This window comes from Amborella trichopoda, chromosome 13, assembly GCF_054954075.1.
Source record: "Amborella trichopoda isolate Santa Cruz 75 chromosome 13, AtrichopodaSantaCruz75HAP2 v2.0, whole genome shotgun sequence".
In the NCBI taxonomy this organism is placed as follows: Eukaryota; Viridiplantae; Streptophyta; class Magnoliopsida; order Amborellales; family Amborellaceae; genus Amborella; species Amborella trichopoda.
Window position 1 is genome coordinate 16,418,150 of NC_142348.1, and position 27,094 is coordinate 16,445,243.

The window sequence follows — 27,094 nt, forward strand, 5'->3', positions numbered from 1 at the left end:
GATCCAAAATTCCCTTTCAAATGAAGGACTTGGGCCATATTACCTATTTTTTAGGACTTGAAATTTCTCACTCATCCAAAGGCTATTTAATTAGTCGAAGAAAATACACCAAGGATTTGATAGAAATGGTTTAACTCACAGATGACAAACGGGTAGATACACCATTGGAAATAAATTTCAAATATGGAACGACTGATGGCGGCCCCATAGCTGATCCGACTATGTATAGCTGTTAGCTTAGTCTATCTTACTGTGAAATGACCAGATATAGATCATGTTGTTCAGCTTGTCAGTCAATTTATTTCAGATCCTCGGAGATTTCATCTTACTGTTGTTCATCGCATTATTTGCTTTCTTTGATCGACAACTGACGTAGCCCTTTCATATGATAGATCTTCGTCTTTAGTCTTGAAAGCATATTCAGATGTCAATTATGTTGGTTGCCTCGACACGCGTCGTTCCACTCCAGCTATTGTATCTTTCTTGACACTTCCCTAATCTCTTGGAAATCTAAGAAACAACCTACAATGTCGAAATCTTCTACAGGGTCAGAATATCGGGCTATCTTCTACATGTAGCGAAATTATCTAGTTGAGACGACTTCTATTAGATCTTGGCATCACTATGGTTTCTCCTACTCTACTATTTTATGACAATGAAACACAGCTAAGATTGCTACCAACCCGGTTTTTCGTGAAAGAACAAAGCAGATTGAGGTCGATTGCCATTTTGTATGAGAAAAGTTTGAATGAGGAGATATATCACTACCACATATTCCTTCCAAAGATCTGATTGCTGACATTTTTCACTAAGACATTGTCCAAAAGGTGCCACGATTATTTGATGGACAAACTGATGTTGTTATACCCCCATCAGTTTGAGGGGGAGTGTTAGCAAATACGGCTTTTTAGGTTGAATGTCTATCTCTTTGTAAAGTAGGATAAGGATAAGGCTCTTGTAGTTTGAATGAGTTGGTTTTGCAGGATAACCAATTCCTATTTTGAAGGTTGTAACGCGTACATACGTGCTAAAACACTTGTATAAGTATATGAAATTTTTCCCAAGTAAATAGAAAGAGATACACTTACTCTATTTGTTGACAAACATTGCCCAATAAGATTTAGTAGTTTTAAGGAGCCTACCATTCTTTATTCCTTCAGCTTTGACCTTTGTTTCAAGTGTTTGAATCTTTGATCATTGATGTAGAAATGCAACTCTAGCTCCAAAAAAAAAAAAAAAACAGACAGAAGTGAAAAGAAATAACAAAAAAAGTCGGCATAGACATTACAGTTTTATTGATAATTCATAGCAAAAATAAACTTTTTCATCCTCAATTACAAACATATGGCTTCTAAGAGACCCCAAAAACCTAATAATTCATAGCGCAGTTGAATTATTCTTCCTCCTGTAGAAACATATGGCATCTAAGGGACATCAAGAAACTATGGTGTTTGTCAAAGCCTTCAAGTTAAGAGGCCTTATTCTTGAGCTCTTCCCACTCCAAAAGGCCTTAGAGAGAAGGTTGTTGGCGTGCTCTGTTGGATGAAAGAAATCCCAAAACAAATACTCATCAGGATTCTGGCAAATCTGATAACCATCTTTGCCACATTGGACCATACCTCCCAAGACTCCACCACCACAACAAGCACTTGACATGTTTTTAAAACCTGCAAATGAAATTCCAATGCCTTATACTCAAGCAAGCCTCAAGATAGAAGTTAAGCAACTGGGTATTTATCCCCTTTCATTCCTTTTCCCGGAAGTGTGGAATTTGAACTCAAAACCAAATGTTTGAGATAATTTGATCTGTCTTTTTTTTATTTTGAATTAAATGGAAATTACGAAAGTTAGTTAGGCCCAGAATTTACCAAATGTTTGCCAAGTCAACCTAAAATACTAAGAGTTGAATTGAGAGACCCTTTAAAATAAGAATGACATTTGTATAAGGTGCCCACCTTATACTATATGAGTAAGGCGTACTTCAAAATTTTGCCAGAAGATGTAGTTCTAATGTCAAAAATGCTACAATAGTTTGAAATCTATGTTTAATCTAATTATGAAATGTAAAGTTTCAAAAACAGCTGAAACCTAGCAAAATCTATAAAAACTTAAAAATATTGAAAAAAGACGGTTCAGGTAACTTCTTACAAGTTGCACTATTTTTAGGACTGGAAATTCTTTTTTTCATATATCTATATCTTTCGAGGTCAAGATGATCAATCGAAAGGCTTTCCAACTTTGGGACACTCTTTTCCGCTCAATTTTTGAGTTCTACTTAACCTTATATAAAGGTTTTCCTTAAGAGTATGTTTGCTAACACTTTAATATTCTAATATTTTATGATAAGTTGGTTGACCATGTTTGATAGGAACAAATCCAAATTACTGTCTAATATTCCAATATTTTATGATAAGTTGGTAGACCGTCTCTCTCTCTCTCTCTCTCTCTCTCTCTCTCTCTCTCTCTCTCTCTCTCTCTCATTCAACAAGGGATGCCTTCAAAATAGTGGCCTGCTGCATTAGGTTTTAAGCCCTTTGTAAATTCAACAAGGGATGCCTCCAAAACAGTGGCCTGTTGCATTAGGTTTTAAGCCCTTTGTAAACGAGAAGGTGAGCTTGCTCCATGTACTGGCTCTACAAAACTTATATGGAGTGTGTTCACATATTTCTTCCTGGCAAGATTCAGAGAGCAATTGCCTCGTACATTCTTCTTCTTTAGTGCTTTCTTCTTCCTTGGCTTCAAGGACTGAATTGCAGAGGAGCAATGCAATGAAGAGAATACAAGTAACGTCGGTGATTATGGAAAATCCTGGAAACTTTGGGCTTCTTCTTGATGTACACAGTAAGGCGAGGGACAATGGAAATGCCTGGAACTATGTCTTCTTATTTTCTATAGCGTTTGGCGCTAGGGTTTTTTTTGGCTCAATTTTTTGTTTTTTTTGACGTTTAACCCATATTCTAAGAGAAAAATAGGATTTGTATGGAAAAAAAAAAAAAAAAGCAGGATCTTCAAGAGAATCCATGATTTCTCTTTTTTTAAAGAGAAAGAGGAAAGAGCATTTAGTGGGAGAGAGAAATACTTCATATGTAACAAAATTACAGTCAAACATGCAAAAACAAAATACATATCAGGGTAATATATAATGTAGATATATGAAAAGGTAGGCAATGCCTTTATTCAAATTTTCTAAAATTTAAATATTCAAATTTAGTTTTGTCTAACAGAGCCTAAAATATGTGAAAAACTTTATTAGACTCATTCATTTGTTATAGAAAGGATAACCAAGAACACGTTTTATTTCCTTCTTTAGAGGGCCGCCTTTTCACCCTTCGCTCCAAGGTAGTCTTTTTATTTTTTTTATTTTTATTCATTAGGCGACACATAAAAATAGAATAGCCAGCATTACTTCATTGACCACCAAGACAATATCTCCTAATAAAAAAAAAAAGAGATTCACGTATGGACACCTAAACAAAGGAAAAATACAAAAAAGTTTATTTTTTTCACAAATATTATGCGGAAGGTTAGTCAACTTATGTCTTTCTTATATTTCTCAGATTGCCTCTCGCTTCCATGTTATCGACATCAAACCAAATTAATTAACTTTTTTTTTTTTTTTTGTGAAGTCATGGCCGGTCCGATGTCCCAAATATCGAACTAGTGACTTGTCTTTTTTCTATTTCTTAAATTGCTCCTCACTTCAATGTTACCAACATCTATCTAATTTAAATTTCTTTTAAAGAAAAAAATAATCATGAGGTTATGGCCAGTCGAATGTCTCAAATATCAAACAGACAATGTTTAAGCAGTCTGAGGTTCAGTACTTTGAACCGGTAGTTCTGTGCCCTATTGCCATAATATAGAGGTCTGAGGTCTTGGTCCCAGACTACTTATTGGACCAAGCGATTCGAAGTTCCAAGACATCGGACTGGTCACAAAGCAAGAAAAAAAAAAATTTATAACCAGTCCGATGTTGGTAAAATCAGACGGACGGTCAAACTAAGAAAAATAAAAAAAGACACGAGTCAACCAACCTTAAGCGTAATATTTGTAAAAAAAATGGAACTTTTTGCACCTTTCCTTTTGTTTTTCACCTCCATAAGTAAATAATTCCAAGAAAAAAAAGGTAATCTAATAAGAACTAGATGTTTATATGATAGACTGGTGAAGTTGTGGTGGGTAGGATGTTTTGATGGGGTCTGACTCTATGAGTAATTGTAGGGAGAAGATATATGATGATTTATGGTCTGATCGAGGACATGGTCTTTGATAGAGCGAAGTGGTAGAACAAAAAATCGGTGTCATTGACCCAAAATAATCAAAATAAGCCGTAGATAATGATGATGATGACGTATGATAGGCGTAGATAATGATGATGATGATGTATGATAGGCGAGAAGATCGGGGGAATGAAAGGATAGGAAGGTGGGGATATGGCTTTTTGTGTTGATTGTAAATTGGCATACTTTTTGTACTAGAGAAGGATGTGTGGGTATTCTAGTTATTGGCCTTCTAAAGTCCTAAGTTGTACTCTTTCTTTTCTCCAATCAATAAAGTGAATTTTCTGTCAAAAAAAGAGTAAATAACAAAACTCCCGAAACACAACCTTAAGGAGGAATTCACAGGTGAGTGACGAGTTATGCGTAGGGGTGGCCACGGGTCCTGTCCGGATTCGGACTCGAATAGTATTGGGTCCAAAATTAAAATCCAAACCCGGACCCATTAGATCTCGGGTCTCGTTGGATCTATTGCCACCCTATGATTATGAGTTTATTATTATTATTTACGTTTTTTTTACCATCATATACTACTTCTTCTTTTTTCCAATAATACAGTAAATGTTGCCAATATTGTGATAATACGAATGCTTAGTACGAGCCTAAAGACAAATGATTATCAATATATACCCTATAACTATGGGTACAGATCGGGTCCGGCTAGTCCTAGATCCGGACACGGACCCGAATAGTATTCGGGTCCAACATTTGAACCTATACCTAAACCTGAGGTCGGGTGTACTTGTCGGGTCAGGTCCATTCCCTTGGCCTGCGGAACCTGAAATCCAGGGACAATTTCGTATTTTCTTTTTTGCCAACTTCTAAATTGAACAAAAAAGATATCGGATGTGTTAAAATTAGATAATTCCATGAATATGCATGTGAGTCATTAAAGTTAAAATAAGTTGCGTAATCATTTGGAGCTTGTTGACTTTTAAGGGATTATGCTGACTCAATGCAAAGAATTTAAATGAGTTATTAATGTAAGTTCACACAATCATTCGAAAGGGCAACATACCTCGGAGAGGAGATATTGGTATTTTTTAGTAGTATTAAACAATAGAAAATCATTAAACACTAGAAAACCATCAAATATGTCGCCTTGTGAATATTTTCTGTTTTTCAACACCAATATATTACTGAGGATCAGTTTGGATGTACTTAAAATTGTAATTTTTTTTTGGAGTATAACTCAAAAATTTTGTGAAATTGATTTGAGTTGTTTGGACAACCACAAGATTGTAATAAATTTTTAGATTGAAATAAAAAATTCTACAATATTAAAATAAAAAAATATTCAAAGTAAACCTTGAATTTTTTAGGATGAAAGGGCGGCTTGTGCATGAAAAATCTCCTCTGCCCACCTTTTCTCTCTCCTCCCCTCCCTGCAACCCTAATCTCTCTAGATCGGAACCAGAGGCCACCCTGTCTCTCCCTGTAACCAGAGACCACCCTGTGTCTCCCTGTAACCCTAAACTCTCTAGATGGGAACCAGAGACCCCTGGTTCTGATTGCCCACCTCCATTGAACCTCTAAACCTTAGATTTACAGGCTATTGCCCAAAAGAGAAGAGAACCCTAAAGCTAACCAGTATTATAGAGCCTCTGAGTTTGTTATGGGGAAAGAGAAGATGCCCGCTCAAGAGAATAAGAATGTTTATGATGGATCCAAGAGGCGAAATCCAGTAACAAAGGTTCCTGAATCTGGCAAAAGAATGGCAATTTCTTTTGATCTCAGATTTCATGAAGAGGTGCGGCCAAATCTTGACCACGCCCATGAAGCATAAGGATGGATGGGTCTTCAATGTTCATGTTGATGTAGTGGGCATGGGGTTACATGATTACTATACCCTAGTCAAGAACCCCATAGATCTTGGCATGTGAAAACTAGGTTAAACCACAGGTTTTATTCAACCCCACTTGAATTTGCAGCTGACGTGAGGCTTACCTTCCACAATGCCTAACATATAACCCCAAGGGCCATGATGTGAACATAACGGTCGAATAGATGTGGAACCCTGCTTTTAATAAGTATGAGGAGGAGAGTCGAAGGGCCGTTAAAGAGGCTCACCGGAATTCCTTTTCTGGTGAGTTTCCATTACAAAAGCCAGCAACTTTGCCAGAAATTGAAATGACAGTGCAGAAGAGGCAAACCCCAAAGCTCAAAGAAGCCGGATCCATGGATGCTACCCACTATGTGAAGACCAATGGAGGGGGAAACCTAGTTGGGATAAGACCCGTTCAGCTTAGAAAGCAGCCCAAGCCGAAAGCAAGAAACCCAAATAAAAGAGAGATGAGTTTTGAGGAGAATTTGCAGATTTGCCTCAAGAGAAGATGGACCAGGTTGTTGCAAGGTTTCTCTCTCATGATCGCTGAATTCCAGCGACTTTTGGCCTGAAAATGGTGAGATTTGGCCGGAAGTTATGATAATGGAATTGTGTCCGGCAAAGCAGCGAAGATGGGCATGGTTGACAAAAATTTTAGGGAACCAAGAATGGGAAGAGGTTTTTTTTTTTTTTTTTCGACAAATCAATTAAATTAGACATTCAATCAGTTTACCAACGTAATAAAATAAAATGAGAATGTTTTCCCATTGAGGTAGAAAAACTTCCAGTTTTTTTGCCGTGAATATTTTTTATTTGACATCCAAACTGGCCCTAAGTCACATGTCAAATGTCAATATCTGAAAATAACAATATGGTATTTGGGGTGAGCTACGGAGCTATTTACATTGAGAATGATCAATATCTTACACAGGTGGTGGTTGTTCTAACAAATACTTTTATTGTGATAAAAGGGAAAAACTAAAAATTGTCACTCCAACTATTTCTAACCCACTATGGCATATCCATTGAGTGTTTTATGAATGGGAAAAGTTTATATAAGGTGAGGCCCTAAACAATGCACACCTCAAAAATTCCCTAAAAGAAGTTGTTTCGGTGCACAAACATCCTCAAATTAGTCATCTCGACCTCAAGATGTATAGACATGAGAAAAAATAGATTTTACATCTTAGAAATAATGCTTCTTGTAATACATTATCAGGTCATCAATTTTTAAGTTTTTCAAGAGTTCATAGATCTGCTCGATCTACATTATTTTTCAAGCCTTAAATGTTATAATTATAGATGAAAATTAATTTTCAATTCGTCACAAATGTATTGAAACATCTTTTAATACTATTTGAAGGTACACCTTACTTTGATTGTTTAGGCCCGCGACGTTGTACAAACCACACCTTTTATGAATTTAGGAAAAGTATTTGGATAAGGTCTTAATTAATGCATCTATTGAGGGTGGTTCAATAAATTTAGGTTAATAGAAAGCTAGAAATAATAGATAACTAGACATACTACAAAAAATGATTAATATTTGGACTTTACTTATAAAAGGAAATACATTGTGTTATAATAATAGACATCCTTGTTCATGAACATTACCCTCTTTTCTTTTCTTTTTCTTTTTTTTTTCCCTTTTTTTTTCTTTTTTTTTATTTTTTTTATTTTTATTTTTATTTTTTTTTTGGTGGTTGGGCGGGGGTGTTAGTTCAACAAAGAATTGAACTAAGGATGCAGCATTGTCTAAGGTTGATAGAAACCAATCAAGCCCAAGCCGAATTCCTAAACATTTTTGAAAAGCAGTTCAGATGAGATTTGAACTTAAATAATACTAGAAGTCATGCATTCAACAACTAAAAACCTAACATACTAATTCACTTTTTAAAGTTATCCTGTATTTGGCGAAATTAATTTTCGCCAATAATGTCGTAGCTTCAAAAACCATGGTTAAGTTTACGAAAATTCATTAATAACGGTAGTAAGCCATGGTTGGAGCAAGAGAATTACCGTAATGCCTTGGAGAGGATATGAATTGTTGCACCATATTGAAGGCATCTCCAAACACTCCCACTGCACCAGGCAGTTTCTTAGGGATCTCCATTACTTTGTGCTCCAAACCTTGATTGAAGGCAGTGACCACATCGTTCATCTCCTTATAACATTTATCAACAGGTGCATCTGGCAAGAGTGATCGTGCCGGGATGCACCCCACCGGACCCAATCCAAGGGCCACGATGCGTCGTGCGCCAAGTGCATACACCCCATTGATCACTGTCAGTATCTCTTTCAACATACGTGCAACGAAGGACTGTGGGGGCTCTCTTTCATCTGCGGCTGGTATGAAGTATTGGAATACATCATTCGAACCGGACTCAAAAAGGAAGAATGCATTTTTGATGATCGACTGGTCCAGCTTCTTTTGTTTCACAAGGTTCTCCAACTGTTTGAACTGGGTTTGGATGGGTGTAACGCCCTGTGACAGTGTGCAGATACTATGGTCATCTACAAAATATAGACAAGTGATGATTTGCACGACAGGCTAATTAGTTGGAAAAAGGCTTTGACGACGATGATGATGATTTGCACAACAGCTCAAATGCGATGACATTTGAAATTTTGAATACAAGAGCTAAATGAGGCTAAGGGCATCTTGATCTTGACTTGTAATGCCTTTTAAAGATTTTGAATTATAAATACCAATGTTCAAGAACTCGGATGGGGAGCTGGACTGGGTCTGGATCGAGCTAACTAAGGTGGACTTGCCCGAGTAGCATAGGGACAAAAAGCTCTTCCAAAATAAGAAAATAAAAATTGTTAAAAATAACATAAAATAGGGGGGGAAATAAACTGCAAAAAAAAATTGAAAAAATAATTGATAACACGGATTTAGAGAAAATTGATTTATGTTTAAGACATTTCTGAAAAATTAAAGGAAAAAAAATATATATAATAGAGTATATGACAAATAACACTCACAAATCATCATCAAAAACATTAAAATTACATTTAAAAAATTTATATATTGATTTTACAATTTAACATTATTTTTATGAATTTATGTTAGCTTCTTTCCTAAGTTTTATCTGAGTACTCAGTTCGGAAAAGACCTAATTGTATAACTTAGTCAAGTCCACTTTGACTCGGTCGAGTCCCTGAATATAAATGGTAGAACATGGCTAAGACCTAAGGGTTGGATGCCCTTTTAAGTGAAGTAGTAATAGTACTATACTTTTAAATTGGAAATAAAGCTTCAAAGTAACGGTGTAAGCATTTCGAGCGGCCGACGCCTACACAAAACAACTGCCAATATTGGTTCAAAAGGAAAAAAAATAATCAAATATAAGGGACAATACAATGGATATAACAGCATTTTACTTATTAATATATGGAAAAAATAATGAGTTTGTTAGGATTTAAGAGCCTCTTATATGCGGAAACAGGAATCCCATCAAGATCATGTAATTACCCAGCTTGAAATAAAATAGGAGAGAGCACAAGCCATAATACGAGAAATAAAGCATGAAACACATACAACAAGACGGGTACGGCAAACTCAAATCCACCATACCAATTAAAGTTTCATCATAGATTTTGGGACAAAGAGTTATCTATCTAACCCTCGACAAAACCCAATCAGGCAAACCTTTCTAGACCCGCTCTTTTGACCAACACGACCTGCTAATCTCTCATCTCTATTCCACAGCAAAATAATTGTCTAGGAAGAGATCATCTCTATTCCACAACTAAACCACTGTCCACGAAGAGATCCATCTCTATTCTACAGCTAAACCGCTATCAAAGAAGAGACCATTGAGAGCAACCAAAACTTTCTCTCACTAAAAAGGGGAAACCACCCAAAAGCTCCATGAGAACTGTTTCTCGACAAAAAACCAATCTCTCAATCTATAGGAGATGCATCTGTAGTGTTTATCTCTATAGGAAACTCTCTTCTCTGCAAAGAATAGGAAACACATATGTAGTGTTTATCTCCAGAAGAAAACATCTTCTCTCTAAAGGGGCGCCTTGCCTCTCATGCATACGAGGCCTCTCCCTCTCCCTCTAGAGGAAGTCACTTTTACCATATGGTGACCCAAATAGGTCACACATATTCTTTCCTCTTTCATATATATATATATATATATATATATATATATATATATATATATATATATATATATATATATAAAAGGTTAGGAGATCACGCTACATAGGAAACTTCCTATAAGTGGTACATATATCTCAAGAACCAATAGATATATCCCAGAATCCTAATCTTTTTGGATTTCTATTTTCTTTAGGAAACTTATTAATATCAATCACAATCCTACATAATTTCTTTATATTTGGATATCACCATATCCAACAGAGTTTAGGGTATATTTGATGTGAAGCCCCCTCTACCACAAACCACAGATTTTTTACTTTTTTCTTCTTATTTTTGGGGAAATCATTGGGGAAGACATGCCCCTATCTATTTTTCACGTAGATTAAGAGTTAGTTTTTGAAGGCGTTAGTGGTGGGAATGAAAACCACAATGTGGTCACTAAGATGTGGGGGTGCTACCACCACGACGTCAGCGGTGGTAACGTGGAGTAAGGAATGTTCCCCTTGAGTATGGAATGTCGAACTGTTTTGAAGGCTTACTATGCTCCCACAACCAACACGGAAGTTGTTTTGGTGGAACTTGGGTCTCCCACTGCCCAAAAGTTCCTGCACTTAGAGAATGTATTGCCTACATAAACAGGTATGACTTTTGAAGCAAATGTTTGAGCTGCAATATGGATGTGATGTGCAGCCGTCTCTCATTAGAACACTAAAATGGACACTAAAATGAATGAGAAGAAGATGGAATGAATGAAGCATTGGAATATGCAAGTGACAAAGGTGGAGCTACCAGACCATGGATGAATCCAAATAAAAAAAAATGGTAAAACATGGCTAAGACCTAAAGAATGGATTCCCTTTTAAGTGAAGTAGTAATAGTATTATACTTCTAATATGGAAATAAAGCTTCAAAGTAACGGTATAAGCATTTCGAGCAACCGACGCCTACACAAAACAACTGCGAATATTGGTTCAAAAGGGAAAAAAAATAATCAAATATAATGGATACTACAATGGATATAACAGATTTTTACTTATTAATATATGGAAAAAATAATGAGTTTGTTAGGATTTAAGAGCCTCTTAGATGGGGAAACAGGAATCCCATCAAGATCATGTACTTATCCAGCTTGAAATAAAATAGGAGAGAGCACGAGCCATAATACGAGAAATAAAACATGAAACATACGCAACAAGAAAACAAAGATTAATGTAGTTTACCCCAAGAGGGCCATATCCACGGGTACGGCAAACTCAAATCCACCATACCAATTAAAGTGTCATCATAGATTTTGGGACAAAGAGTTACCTATCTAACCCTCGGCAAATCCCAGTCAAGCATTCCCTTCTAGACCTTCTCCCCAAACCAACAAGACCTGCTAATCTCTCGTCTATATTCCACAGCCAAATCATTGTCCAGGAAGAGGTCATCTCTATTCCACAACTAAACCACTGTCCACGAAGAGATCCTTCTTTATTCTACAGCTAAACTGCTATCAAGGAAGAGACCATTGAGAGCAACCGAGACCTTCTCTCACTAAAAGGGGAAAACCACACAAAATCTTCATGGGAACTGCTTCTCTACAAAAAACCAGTCTCTCAATCTACAGGAGACACATCTGTAGTGTTTATCTCCAAATGAAGCTCTCTTCTCTGCAAGGAATAAGAAACACATATGTTGTGTTTATCTCCATAGAAAAACATCTTCTCTCTAAAGGGGGGCCTTGCCTCTCATGCATACGAGGCCCCTCCCTCTCCCTATAAAGGAAGTCACTTTTTCCATATAGTGACCCAAATAGGTCACACCTATTCTTTCCTCTTTCATCCTATATATATATTAGAATAGGAGACCACGCTAAACAGGAAACTTCCTATAAGTGGTACATATATCTCAAGAACCAATAGATATATATCAGAATCCTAATCTTTTTGAATTTCTATTTTCTTTAGGAAACTTACTAATATCAATCACAATCCCACATAATTTCTTTATATGAGTGATTTTTATATCACCATATCCAACAGCGTTTAGGGTATATTTGATGTGAAGCCCCCTCTACCACAAACAGTAGATTTTTTACTTTTTTCTTCTTTTTTTTTGGGAATTCAATGGGGAAGACATGCCCCTATCTATTTTTCAAGTAGATTAAGATTCAGTTTTTTGAAGGTGTTAGTGGTGGGAATGAAAACCACAATGTGGTCACTAAGATGTGGGGGTGCTACCAAGAGAGCTATATCCACGAGTACGACAAACTCAAATCCACCATACCAATTAAAGTTTCATCATAGATTTTGGGACAAAGAGTTACCTATCTAACCCTCGGCAAAACCAAGCCAAGCAACCCTTCTAGACCCGCTCTCCCGACCAAAACGACCTACTAATATCTCATCTCTATTCCACAGCTAAATTATTGTCTAGGAAGATGTAATCTCTATTCCATGACTAAACTACTGTCCACGAAGAGATCCATCTCTTTCTATAGCTAAACCGCTACCAAGGAAGTGACTATTGAGAACAACTGAGTCTTTCTCGCATTAAAAAGGGGAAACCACCCAAAATCTTCATGGGAACTGCTTCTCTACAAGAAACCAGCCTCTTAATCTACATGAGTTACAACTGTAGTGTTTATCTCCATATGAAGCTCTCTTCTCTATAAGGGATAGGAGACATAACTGTAGTGTTTACCTCCATAGGAAGATCTCTTCTCTCTATGGGGGGCCTTGCCTCTTATGCATACGAGGCCCGTCCCTCTTTTTATAAGTCACTTTTCTCATATGGTAACCAGAATAAGTCACACCTATTCTTTCCTCTTTCATTCTATATATATATATATATCAAGAACCAATAAATATATCCCAGAATCTTAATCTTTTTGGATTTCTATTTTCTTTAAAAAACTTATTAATATCAATCACAATCTCACATAATTTTTTTATATGGGTGATTTTGGATATCACCATATCCAATAGAGTTTAGGGTATATTTGATGTGAAGCCCCCTCTACTACAAACCATAGATTTTTTACTTTTTTCTTCTTTTTTTGGGGTAATTCATTAGGGGAGACATGCCCCTATTTGTTTTTCAAGTAGATTAAGAGTTAGTTTTTTGAAGGTATTAAAGGTGGGAATGAAAATCACAATGTGGTGACTAAGATATGGAGGTGCTACCACCACGACGTCAGCGGTGGTGACGTTGAGTATTGAATGTTCCCCTTGAATATGGAATGTCGAACTGTTAGTTGAAGGCTTACTACGCTCCTACAACCAATGCAAGAGATGTTTTGGTGGAACTTGGGTCTCCCACTGCCCAAAAGTTCCTGTGAATATATTGCCTGCGTAAACAGGTAATGACTTTTGAGGCAATTGTTTGAGCCGCAATATGGATGTGATGTGCAGCCCTCTTTCATTAGAACACTAAAATGAATGAGAAAATGAGGCATTGGAATATGCAAGTGAGAAAGGTGGAGCTACCAGACCATGGATGAATCCAAATTCAAAAAAATAGAACATGACTAAGACCTATGGGATGGATGCCCTTTTAGATGAAGTAGTAATTGTATTATACTTTTAAATTGGAAATAAAGCTTCAAATTAACGATATAAGCATTTCAAGCGGTCGACGCCTACACAAAATAACTGCAAATATTGATTCAAACGAAAAAAAAGAATCGAATATAATGGACACTACAATGGATATAACAACTTTTTACTTATTAATATATGGAAAAAATAATGAGTTTGTTAAGATTTAAGAGCCTCTTAGATGCGGAAACAGGAATCCCATCAAGATCATATACTTATCCAGCTTGAAATAAAATAGGAGAGAGCACGAGACATAATACGAGAAATGAAGCATGAAACACATACAACAAGAAAACAAAGATTTATGTAGTTTACCCCAAGAGGGCTATATCGACGGGTACGACAAACTTAAATTCACCATACTAATTAAAGTTTCATCATAGAGTTTGGGACAAATAGTTTCCTATCTAACCCTCGACAAAACCCAATCAAGCAAAACCATTCTAGATCCGCTCTCTCGACCAACACGACCTGCTAATCTCTCATCTCTATTAAATCATTGTCTAGGAAGAGGTCATCTCTATTCCACAACTAAATCGCTTTCCATGAAGAGATATATCTCTATTCTACAGCTAAACCGGGATCTAAGAAGAGACTATTGAGAGCAACCGAGACTTTCTCTCACTAATAGGGGGAAACCACCAAAAATCTTCATGGGAACCGCTTCTCTACAATAAACCAGCCTCTCAATCTACAAGAGACACATCTGTAGTGTTTATCTTCATATGAAGCTTTCTTCTTTGTAAGAATTAGGAAACACATTTGTAGGGTTTATCTCCATAGGAAGATCCCTTCTCTCTAAAAGGAGGCCTTGCCTCTCATGCATAGGAGGCCCCTCCCTCTCTCTAGAGGAAGTCACTTTCCTATATGGTGACCCAAATAGGTTACACCTATTCTTTCCTCTTTCATCCTATATATATATATAAGGTTAGGAGACTACGCTAAATATGAAACTTCCTATAAGTGGTACATATATCTCAAGAACCAATAGATATATCCCAGAATCCTAATCTTTTTGGATTTCTATTTTCTTTAGGAAACTTATTAATATCAATCACAATCCCACATAATTTCTTTATATGGGTGAATTTAGATATCACCATAACCAACAGAGTTTAGGGTGTATTTGATGTGAAGCCCCCTCTATCACAAACGATAGATTTTTTACTTTTTTCTTCTGTTTTTTTGGTAATTCAATGGGGAAGACATGCCCCTATCTGTTTTTCAAGTAGATTAAGAGTTAGTTTTTTGAAGGTGTTAGTGGTGGGAATAAAAACCACAATGTGGTGAATAAGATGTGGGGGTACTACCACCACGACGTCAACAGTGGTGACGTTGAGTATGGAATGTTCCCCTTGAGTATGGAATGTCGAACTATTATTTGAAAGCTTACTATTCTCCCACAACCAACACAGGAGATGTTTTAGTGGAACTTGGGTCTCCCACTGCCCAAAAGTTCCTACACTTAGAGAAGGTTTTACCTGTATAAACAGGTAATGACTTTTGAAGCAAATATTTGAGCGACAATATGGATGTGTTGTGCAGCCCTCTCTCATTAGAACACTAAAATGGACACTAAAATGATGAGAAAATGAGAAGAAGATGGCATGAATGAAGCATCGGAATATGCAAGTGACAAAGTTGGAGCTACCAAACCATGGATGAATCCAAATCCAATGCTTCACTTCTGCCTCAAAACTTGGACCAACTTGGTTTCTGTATTTTTTTTCTTTTGAGTAATTCAAGGGGGAAGATAGGCCGCTACCCATTTTGTTCCAAGTAGATTAGGAGTTAGCATTTTGAAGGTATTAATAGGGTCGTGTTAGTAGTGGGAATAGAAACCACAACATGGTGACTAGGATGTGGGGGTACTACCACCACAACCCCAACCCCTTTTCTTACTTGATTTCTGTATATTACAAAACAAATTATTTTTGTAAAGAAGGTCAAAACGTGCCCTACAATGCAAAAGCTTGGCATGTATCACAAAAAATTAATAAATACTTCTTTGAGATTTTGAGCCCCCATCAATTGCATACCTCTAGTCTCCCAATTTCATTTCTAATAGTTGAGATGACTTTGACCTCCTTGCGATATCCTTTTCCTTAAAATTTTTGAAAAAAATAAACATATCTCTTCTCTCTATAATTATAATCCTAAATAAATCCCCATCTCCAAGCGACGCCCATGAACTCTCCAAGCTTAAAAAAAAATGACGTTTAACCTTTTTTTTCATTATCCAAACTACAATGTTTATCTCTTTTGTTTTTTTTACCTCATTATTGAAATAAAATTTGCACATGTCACATTTAAACTACTTATGAGACTCACAAGATCTGTGCGTGCGTGAGAGAGTGAGAAATGGGGGCTCAATGGAAATTGAAAGAGAGAGCGCAAAGCAGGAGTCTATGGGTGATAAAGAGAGAGGGGTAGCTTTTCCAGGGTTTCATTGATGGGGGGCATTAGAGAAAGAAAAAAAACAATGACGAATATTGTGATTTATGCAATGAAGAAGGCAAGAAAAAGGTTAAACGTTTGTTTCTTTTCTCTAAAATTTTCTAGAAAGAAGGGAGGACGATGGAAATGGATACATAGCATTATGCCTCACATCATATACAAAGAGAGAGTTGAGGACCCTACATAGGAGCCTAAAACCTCATGCACTGAACATAGAGATTTCCCAAAGATATTGAAGATCAAGATAAAAAATGCATCACTTCTAGTTTTTAAAAGAATAAATCCAAGAGAGAGGACCATGCGTCTATCTCTCCCCTTTCTTAACATAATAGATCCAACAATAACAAAAGAGATGATTAGAAAATCAGCATTTTTTAATAAGAGGTTCGAGCCCTTTCAGTTTTGTGACATGATCCTTAATGTGATTGATAGATATGTACGTTATGGTGCCAAATAGACTATTTGCCCCATATATCATTGCAATGTAAAATGCTCCTTAAACATTTATATGGCCATTACATAAGTCTAGAGTACATCATTGCACTCACAGGGCGATAATCGAATTTTCTAGAATACGGATACCCTCAACACGGTCGAACGAAAACAAGCCTGGGGCGGAAGCACCTCTATATATCAGTAATCAACATACAACTCACATGAGGAGAGGGTTTTGTGCTTCATTACATTATTCTTCTTGTATAAAAAGAAATTTGTTTTATATCAAAATAATATAAAAGGATGTTAAGTATTTGTGACAAAAACTGCTTAAAAGAGTTTGAACTATAGGGACACTTTTGCATAACTCAATTATAAAAGTACGAAAGAATTTCCAGCCTCCAATGAAACTAGACTTGTCTCTACAGGTAGACTCGTTTCTAGAACACTTATTAAATCAAGATATTAGCACAAGACCTGGAATATACTTGCGGGTTAGGAACACTATCGAAATAATATTATTTGTGTGTTGTATTAATAATTTGCTGTATAAGGTCCTAAGTTCAAAAGTGTAAGCTATGAAGCACCTTGATGGATCTTGTAGATTCATTGAACGAAGGATCAGATCGAATTTTGTTATTAATACAAATAATATATGTGCCTACTTTTTTGCCTTATTGTTTTGAAATAAGTGGATAGTATGTTAGGATTGTTGTATGAGAAAAATACTTTGTTTAATTTTAAAATAACATGAGCATAAAGAGTCAAGTACTATGGTTCATAAATATTTGCATTTTTGTCTTATTGAAGCTCAAAAGAGAGTGGTGGGTTATTTCGATATATATATATATATATATATATATATATATATATATATATATATATAATAATGATACTATAAGACCCGCCCACACCCATATGAGTAGGACTCCAAAGGATCCCATTAAATTTTGATGCAGAACTCTGGAAACATATTCACTCAAGTCCCACACCCATGTCATAAATTTTCTAGAGATCTGTGTCAAAATTTAATAGTGATCCCTTGAGGTCCTACTCACGTGGGTGTGGGAGGGTCTCATAGTGTCACTTTTCATATATATGTATATATATATGGAAAAAGCTGGGATTAGCCCACTAGCTCATATGAACATATGAGCCCAACGGTCCGGATTGAATCTGGATCAATCTGACGATCACAGATGTCCAGTAGTATTTAAATTTTAAATTTTTTTCTACAAATCCAAATCACTTGAAATTTTACGAGTGTGTTCGTAAAATATAGTTGAATCTTTTAAAAATATCAAAAAAATATTTTACGTGAAATAGATTGACCAAAATCCCCTAAAAGTTTTCTGGAGAATTTTAGTCATTGTTTTTTTCACGAATAGTTTTTTTTTCTATTTTTATTAGGTGCTCCATGATGAGAAGAACACATGCCTAAGCTTTCAAGTGATTTGGAATTGTAGAAAAAAAAATTAAATTCAAGTACGAAATGAGGTCGTGACTGTCAGATCGACCGTGATTTAATCCAGGCCATTGGGCTCTTATGTTCATATGAGCTAATGGGCTAATATCAACTTTTTCCTATATATATATATATATATATATATATATATATATATATATATATATATATATATATATATATATATATATATATATATATATATATATATATATATATATATATATATATATATATATATAGGAAAAGTCTTCCCAACCCATAAAGGTGAAAAATGAACAGTGATTTCGCCTACCCTCATCACCGTCTAAAGTTCATCGCAAGGTCACGATTGTCCGATAGTATTTCATTTTTCAATTTTTTTCCACAAATTGGACTGATCTGAAATTTGGACCATGTGTACATCTTAGTGAGGCGCACCTAATAAAAATATAAAAAATAATAATTCCTAAAAATAAATTAATCAAAATACCCCCGAAACTTTTTAGGGGTATTTTGGTCAATTTATTTCATGTAAAATGTTCTTTTGATATTTTTCCTTGATTTGCCAATTTTTAATGAATATACAGGAAAACATTTTCCAATGCTTGTAGGCGAAAATGAACAGTGATTTTGCCTACCCTCATCACCGTCCAAAGTTCATCACATGGTCACGATTGTACAATAGTTTTTTATTTTTCATTTTTTTTCTATAAATTGGAATAATCTGAAACTTGGAGCGTGTGTTCATCTTAGTGAGGCACACCTAATAAAAATATAAAAACCATAATTCATGAAAATAAAATTGATCAAAATAGTTCTGAAAAATTTTGGGGTATTTTGATCAATTTATTTAATGTAAAATATTTTTAATATTTTTCATAGATTCGCCTATTTTTTATAAACACACGCTACAAATTTTATATCATTCTTATTTTTAGAAAAAAAATGAAACCAAAACACTACCTGTACAATGAACTTTGGACGGTGATGAGGGTAGGCGAAACCACTGTTCATTTTCGCCTACCCTCAGCACTCGCCAAAGTTCATCGTACAGTCACAATTATCTAGTACTATTTTATTCTTCATTTTTTTCTATAAATCGGAAAGATCTGAAATTTGGAGTATGTGTACATCTTAGTGAGCCTCACCTAATAAAACTTTGAAAAAATAAATTGAACAAAATACTCCCATAAATTTTCAGGGTTATTTTTATCAATTTATATTTTATGAATTATTTTTTTTATGTGTTTATTAGATTCTCATATTTTTTATGAACACACGATCCAAATTTCAAATCATTCCGATTTGTAGAAAAATAAATGAAAAATTGAAACACTATCGGACAACTGTGACCATGCGATGAACTTTGGACGGTGATGAGCATAAACAAAATCACTATTTATTTTCGTATATAGGCATTCTGTAGTTCTTATATATATATATATATATATGGGAAATGACCTTGTGAGACCCTCCCGCACCCATGTGTGTAGGACCCCAAATGATCACCATTAAATTTGGCAAAGATCTCTAAAAAAGTCAAGACCCACACCCATGTGATAACTTTTTTAGAGATCAATGCCAAATTTAATAGTGATCGTTTAGGGTCCTACACACATGGGTGTGGAAGGGTCTCATAGGATCATTACTATATATATAATTACAGATGCACCTAAAAAAATCTTTCGAAAAATATTGTTTAAACTTTGAAAACCCTCTAATTGATTATCTTGACAACAAGACGTATGAATATTAAAAAAAAAACGATTTTGAGTCTCAAAAATAGTGTATCTTGCAACACATTATCTAGACCATCTATTTTCAAGATTTTCATATGCTTATAGATCTACTTTATTTTAAGCATTTTTGGAGTTTAAATTTTATAATTAGATATGAAAATTGATTTTGAGATACTCCTAAAAATATTTACAACAAAATTGTATATTATGATAAATTTTGGTGGTGTGCCTTAATTGGACTATTTAGGGTTGCAACCTTATAGAAACCATACCTATATATATATATATATATATATATATATATATATATATATATATATATATATATATATATATATATATATATATATATATATATATATATATATATATATAGAGAGAGAGAGAGAGAGAGAGAAGATGAGACGATCACATATGTCTAGTAGTGTTTGAATTTTATTTTTTTTCTACAGATCCAAATCACTTCAAATTTTAGATGTGTGTTCTTCTCATCAAGACACACCTAATAAAAATATAAATAAAAATTATCTGTAAAAAACAAAATGACCAAAATACCCACCGAAACATTTCGGGGGTATTTTGGTCAATTGTTTTCATGTAAAATAAGTTTTTGATATTTTTTCAAGATTCAACTATTTTTTATGAACACACGACTAAAATTTCAAGTAATTTAGATTTTTTAAAAAAAAACAAAAAATTCAAGCACTACCAGACATCCGTGATCGTCAGATCGACCCAGATTCAATCTAGGCCGTTTGGCTTATACGTTCATATGAGCTAGTGGAAAAATATGGGATTAGCCCACTAGCTCATATGAACATATGAGCCCAACGGCGCAGATTGAATCTAGGCTGATCTGACAATCACAAATGTCTGGTAGTACTTGAATTTTTTTTTTTTTTCTTCCAAATCACTTGAAATTTTAGGCGTGTGTTCTTCTCATCAAGTCGCACCCAATATAAAAAAAAAATTATTCATTCAAAATAAAATGACCAAAATATCCCTTGAATCTTTTCGGGGGTATTTTTGTCCATTTATTTCATGTAAAATAGTTTTTTTATATTTTTCGAAGATTTGTCTATTTTTTATGAATGCAAAGCCTAAAATTTTTAGTAATTTGAATTTGTAAAAAATAGAATAAAAATCAAACACTATCAAACATTCGTGATAATCAGATCGGCTCAAAATCAATCCGGGACATTGGGCTCATATATTCATATGAGCTAGTGGGCTAATCTCATGTTTTTTCATATATATATATATATATATATATATAGATAGACACACACACGCACACATGGGGAGTAGCCTCATGTCACCAGCTTATTAAAAACCATGTTTGTGGCATTATTATGGCCTAAATTTTGTGTAAGCATTCTCTTCGTCCCAACAGTCGATCCCCAAAAAAATAAAATTCAATTCGCACTTTAGAAAAATGGTCAAAGTGAATCCCCTCAAACCATGAATCTTGAATATCTATTTGGTGAATTTTAAGGCCTAGTTCTTTAGAAACTCAAATCGTTTTTTCCTTTTTTTTTCTTTTTTTTTATCATTATTCTTCTAATATCAACAAAGCCATCTACAAAATTTGGAAAAGGTAAAAGTATCTTTCTAAAGCCTAGATCCAAGTATCTCACCAAATGAACATCCTATATTAAGTGGGTTAAAAAACATTTTTTAAAGTACATTTTCAAATTTTACTTTTTTATTGTCATTCATCAAAATGAAAAAAATATTTAAAAATTGGAGTCGAACAAATAGCCTTACTATGGCTTATTAAGATTGTTTCATTATATATGAAAATTTTCTCTACCTTTGTGCTCAAAGAACAACGAAGAGAGAATGCTCCCATGCAGTGCATGCATCTCCAGTCCTCTCCATAGAAAATGAGGTTTCTTTCTAGTGTTTTATGTTATTTTTCTGTTCCAATACATTAAAAAGTAAATTTTGTTGGCTTGAAAAAAGTAAATTTGTTGAATCCCTTGTTTCACGATGGCGTTTACATTAGAAGAGGGCAAACATTATCTTGAAACATAAAATTGAGAGAGAGAGAGAGAGAGAGAGAGAGAGAGAGAGAGAATGTGGCATTTCATTGTTTATCAATGAAGAGAATTAGAATGCAAGTCTTTTTTGTGGGGGGAATATGTAGGAAGCCGATAGAAGAAATGGTTGTGTATTACCCAGTCTCTGCTGGTTTCTTGTAAAAGTCCACTCCCAGCACTTGCAAAATTGATGCCCGTCTTGGGGTAATCCTTGATGCTCCCCATCTCTATCTTTAATTCCACCTCAAGGTATGGCTCCTGAATCGGGAGGCCTACCAACTCAGCTGAAACCCAAAATAGAGCATGTTATCTTGCTCATCTAAAAGAAATGAGTATTTCATTAAGGTGAAATCAGTGTTTGAAAAAATCAAGCTTTTCTAAAATAATAAAAAAAATATTAAAAAAAATATATTATAAACAAATCCCTTACTTTTTAGGATTTTATATAATTACTTTTTGAATTTTTTTAAAATACCCGACCAAACCACCAAAACCGACCAAAACCAGATCGGTTAGTGCCCGGTTCCAGCTTAATTGTTTCGAGTTGGACCGGCCCATTTGTGAACACCGGGTGAAACTCTACGACGTTCCTAATCTAGAAGAAAGTAGGATGGTGTACACCTATCTTACTAACAGCTACCACAAGTATGTGAGATCGATTGATTGAAAGAGAGAAAGAACTATGGTCCTATTTCCTCAGTATCGAATGCATGTGCATTTGGGAAAAGGGCTCGGTTGTGGTGGTAGCGCCTCCATACCTATTTAAATATTATGGTTTCTAATCCGACTGGCACTTTCCAAAAGCTAATTCTTAATCTGTTTGAAAAAAATGGGTAGGGGTTTGTCTTTCCCACTAAATTACCCAAAAAAAATACTCATGTACATTTTTAGTTCAGGCTTAAGTGTGTGTATATATGTATATAATATGGTGCCTTATCTTCTTCATTTTTTGCCTATAACTAGACATATATTGCACCAAAAATATGTCAAAATTCGGTCATTTTTCTCCAATAACAACCATTTTTAAGTAGATTTCAGTAGGACTGGCTGACCCGAACAGTTGAATCACCACAGCCGCTTGGGTGGCCCTGTGATATCATCAAACTAAAAATATGAAAGATTTGGATTTCTCCACTTTGGCCAAAAGAGAACAAATCAAACAAGTTTGTTATAGAAACTTCATAAAAATGGTTATTTTTTAAAGGAAAAAATTTATATAGAGGTGAGGATCTAAACAATCAAATTAGAGCCTACCTCAAAAGTTTTACTAGAACAGGTTGTTTTGATGCCCAAATATCTTCAAATTGATCATCTCCACATCAAGATGCATGGACATGAGAAAAAAATGGATTTCAAGTTTTGAAAATAGTGCATCTTGTAACACATTTTGGACTGTCAATTTTCAAGATTTTCAAATGTTCATAGATCTACTCGATCTACATTATTTTTTAAGCTTTCAATTTTATAATTAAAGATGAAAACATAATTTAAGGCGATCACAAAGATTTCCAATATTGAAACCACATTTCTCAATACTATTTGAAGGTAGGCTCTAATTTGATTGTTTAGAGCCTCGGCTCTATACAAACCGCACCCTTTTTTAAAGTAAGTTATTTTGTTTTTACCATTGATAAATGATGACAAACATATACGGATATCCACGAAACAAATCAACTGAGGTCAGACCTATTCAAGCTTGACTTGCATGGGTGGAAGACAAACATGAGCTCAGCTTGAGCTTGACTCAAGCCTCAAGCACCAACCTTGAATTTGAACTGGTTAAGGAAAAAGGAAAAGTGGGCTTGGGCTTGGCTTAGCTTGACATATTTACTTAAAGAAGCCGATAAACAAACTGAGTCAAGCCATAAACAAGCCGAATATGGACCATACTTATCTGGCATATTCATTTTTCTTGAATATACATATCAATGTTATAGTACTTCATAGCTATATACATAATGTAGTATACTAAAGCATAGTTACCCAGGGGCCGGAGCGAGAGCGGCTCTGGGGTCAGGAACAGGAGCGTGGGACTAATGGATGATCGAAGCTCCGGCTCTTAGGGAGTGTATTCCGGTGACGGTATCAAGAACAAAACCAAATTCTGGACAAAAAATGATGACGCTCCCATATGGGATCCATGGGATCGCACTTCCATCTGGATTGGACTGCACTCCCTACACATTAAGGTTCTCATCGAGATCCCAACCTTATTACAAAAGCATGCCCGTCCCCACTCTAACACAAATCTCGATCTAGTTTATTCTAGACCTCATTGTCTAATATATAGACCATCTCCAGAGAAACCCCGAACAACCCCCTAATGGGGCACTCCCGATAACTATGTACTAGACAAGCTAAAGCCCAGGCATGACTTGTTTAACAAAATAGTAGTTAGGCCCAGCTTGGCCCAACGACTTAAGCTACGAGGTATTTCTTGTTGGAATCAGAGGGTGAAACGGGTCAAAATAAAGAATATAAAAAACAAAGGATGTTTCAATCGCTCTTGTCATAGCCGTATAATGCTTTCTCAATACAATATTTTCTCCTTATTGATAGAGCACACCAATCCACCATAAGACACTACATGTGTGTTTTCACAGGGGGATTACTATTCACCATAGCACACCTAATCCTTGTGCCATCAAACGCCATCGCCCTCACGTGTGCATTTGCACACTGTGTATATTCCACATAGGTCTTATTTGGTTCTTAGAACATAAGTGAAAAAGATGTCTACATATTTAAACAAGATTTCCTTGTTTCGCATCTTCAATTTGGGATAAAAAACCATGTACTTCTCTCTCTATAAATAAAATAAAAATACAATTTTCAAAACCTTGCACTTTCCAAACCACTATGAAACAATAGGGTAATTATCATGAAATAAAATAAGGTCTCAAGCAAAAATACATTTCCCAATCACCAATATGAATTATCTCAACCCAAAAATGTTTTGCAAAAGATGGTACAAAACATCAAAATCTTTTGATATATTGCAAACTGAATGGTTTTTAATATGGTCCCCATCTATAGTGGTGCGTGTGGCATGTGCATGCACATAAACGCGTATGCACGTACAAAAATCATGAAACTGGATATTATATACAAATATAGAATGCAGGTACTCACATCCAATATCCACACTTTAACAAATGGGCTTAACAAGTGAGGAACAAGTCATCATCCAATGTTGTTATACTTTTATAGACGGTGCATGTTGGGTGTGAGTACCTTACCTATAGCCGTAAAACTACTCGAATATTTTTCAAAATTTGTAACACATGTACATGGGAGATGGTGAATATGTCATATCTTGGTTGCTCATAAAATAAATCAATCCATTACCCTAAAACATAGGTGTTGGCTATTGTGAACATTGAGCTACGCTGCATGTTCACAATAACTTATTGATAATAGTTCGAGCATGGCCAATAGAATATATCAAGATAAAGATGCCCATCTTGCAATTTGAACATTTTTTTTTTTATCCTTTTTTAAAAAAAAAAATTTATTTAATTGTTTAACAATTCATGCATCTTTTGAGATAATTAGTGAATATTACGACGACTTAAGAAATACTCTCTAGTACCATATTTTGACCTTAAAAGATGATAGGTTTGGGTATTTGCAATTGCTTTTTTTTTTTTTTTCATCACTTCACAAAGCAAAAAAAATGCCTACAAGTTTTACGAGGACTTACATATGAAGTCAGCGATGGTTCTGCCATTTGTGAATCTTCCGGTGGGGTGGTGGAAGAAGTTCCGACCATAAGGCGGGAAATCAGCTTGGATGCTGCAATTCTTGTTGAAATGGTTGTTTCCAGCATCAAATAAGGAGTTTCCGAAGGTGAATATCGCCGGAATTTGGCCAGCGAACGCAAATGGGGTGGGGAGCAGAAGGAAAAGTGATACCACCAATACGTTCCTCTCCATTGCTGTGGAGTCCATATGTGACTCGATACTGTGTTTCCATCGTTATTTATATAAGTTACAGTAAAGGGCAGGAGTGAGAAATGACACAAACTCGAAAGAAAAATGAGTGAGAAAATGACAAGAAGAAGCAACAGAAAGCCATTACTTTTTGTGGTTTCCCCATGGAATGCGTAAAAAGTAAGAAGCTTTTGTTCCAGATTTTGCTTTGGTTTTTGTTTCTTCCCATATGTAAAATGCAGCCTTGGCAACTGTTGAAACCATATATGTCGTTTACTCTCTATTTTGAGAGAAGGGTGCTAAAACACTTCAGATAATCTGGATTCTTTTCAAACAAGATGTGATGTTTTTACAAAATGATAACCTAGTACCTCTCACAAGTTCTTATTTTCTCAAAACTTTCTACTCTGTTTCTCTGAACTTTACTACTTTGAGATTCTAAATTCATATTTATAGTAGAACATCTCATCCTGCACATGCAAATTCAACTTTATGCTTAATCAATATGTAAATAAACTAAAACGCTATCTATCTATCTATTATCTATTATTATTATTTATTTATGTATTATACATAAAGCGAGAGAAAGAACCCCTTCATTTTTTGGGGTATTTGACTGCATTTTTTTTGTTCCATGTAGATATACTAATATGAGTAGAAATAAATTCAGTTACCCACATACGGGAACCATGAAAATGATATGGACAATATATCCCTAATGGGAAAAGTTTATATAGAGCTGAGGCTCAAAACAACAATCAAGTTAGAGCCTACCTGAAAAGTTTCACTAGAAGAGATTGTTTTAATGCTCAAATATCCTCAAATTGATCATCTCGACATGAAGATGCATCGACATAAGAAAAAATGGATTTCAAGTTTTGGAAATATTGTATTTTGCAACCCATTTTTGGATCGTCAATTTTCAAGATTTTCAAGTTGTCATAGATCTATCGATCTGCATTAATTTTTAAGCTTTAAACTTTATAAATAAAGATGAAAATATATTTTAAACCTATCACAAAGGTTTCCAGTATTGAAACCGCATTTCTCTACATTATTTAAAGGTAGGCTCTAATTTGATTGTTTAGAGCCTAGGCTCTATACAAACTGCACCCATCTCTAATAGGTAGGTTCTGTGTAATTCAATTAGTAAATGTATCATATCGATAATATTATACAAATAAACCTATTTAGAAGTATCATTTATTTATGGAAAAAGTTTATATAGAGTTGAGGCTCTAA

The 27,094-nt window shown here is 35.0% G+C and overlaps 1 protein-coding gene across 1 annotated transcript; it reads right to left on the reverse strand.

The window, feature by feature from the left end:
• Positions 1 to 1,254: 1,254 nt before the first annotated feature.
• GLIP6 (GDSL-motif lipase/hydrolase 6) lies at positions 1,255 to 25,877 on the reverse strand. The gene is made up of 4 exons (XM_006837173.3): positions 25,624 to 25,877; positions 22,059 to 22,204; positions 8,122 to 8,587; positions 1,255 to 1,667 (listed from the first exon to the last, which is right to left on the reverse strand). The coding sequence occupies exons 1-4, from the start codon at positions 25,868 to 25,870 to the stop codon at positions 1,435 to 1,437; spliced, it is 1,092 nt and encodes a 363-aa protein (XP_006837236.3). The 5' UTR covers positions 25,871 to 25,877; the 3' UTR covers positions 1,255 to 1,434.
• Between the last annotated feature and the right edge of the window lie 1,217 nt (positions 25,878 to 27,094).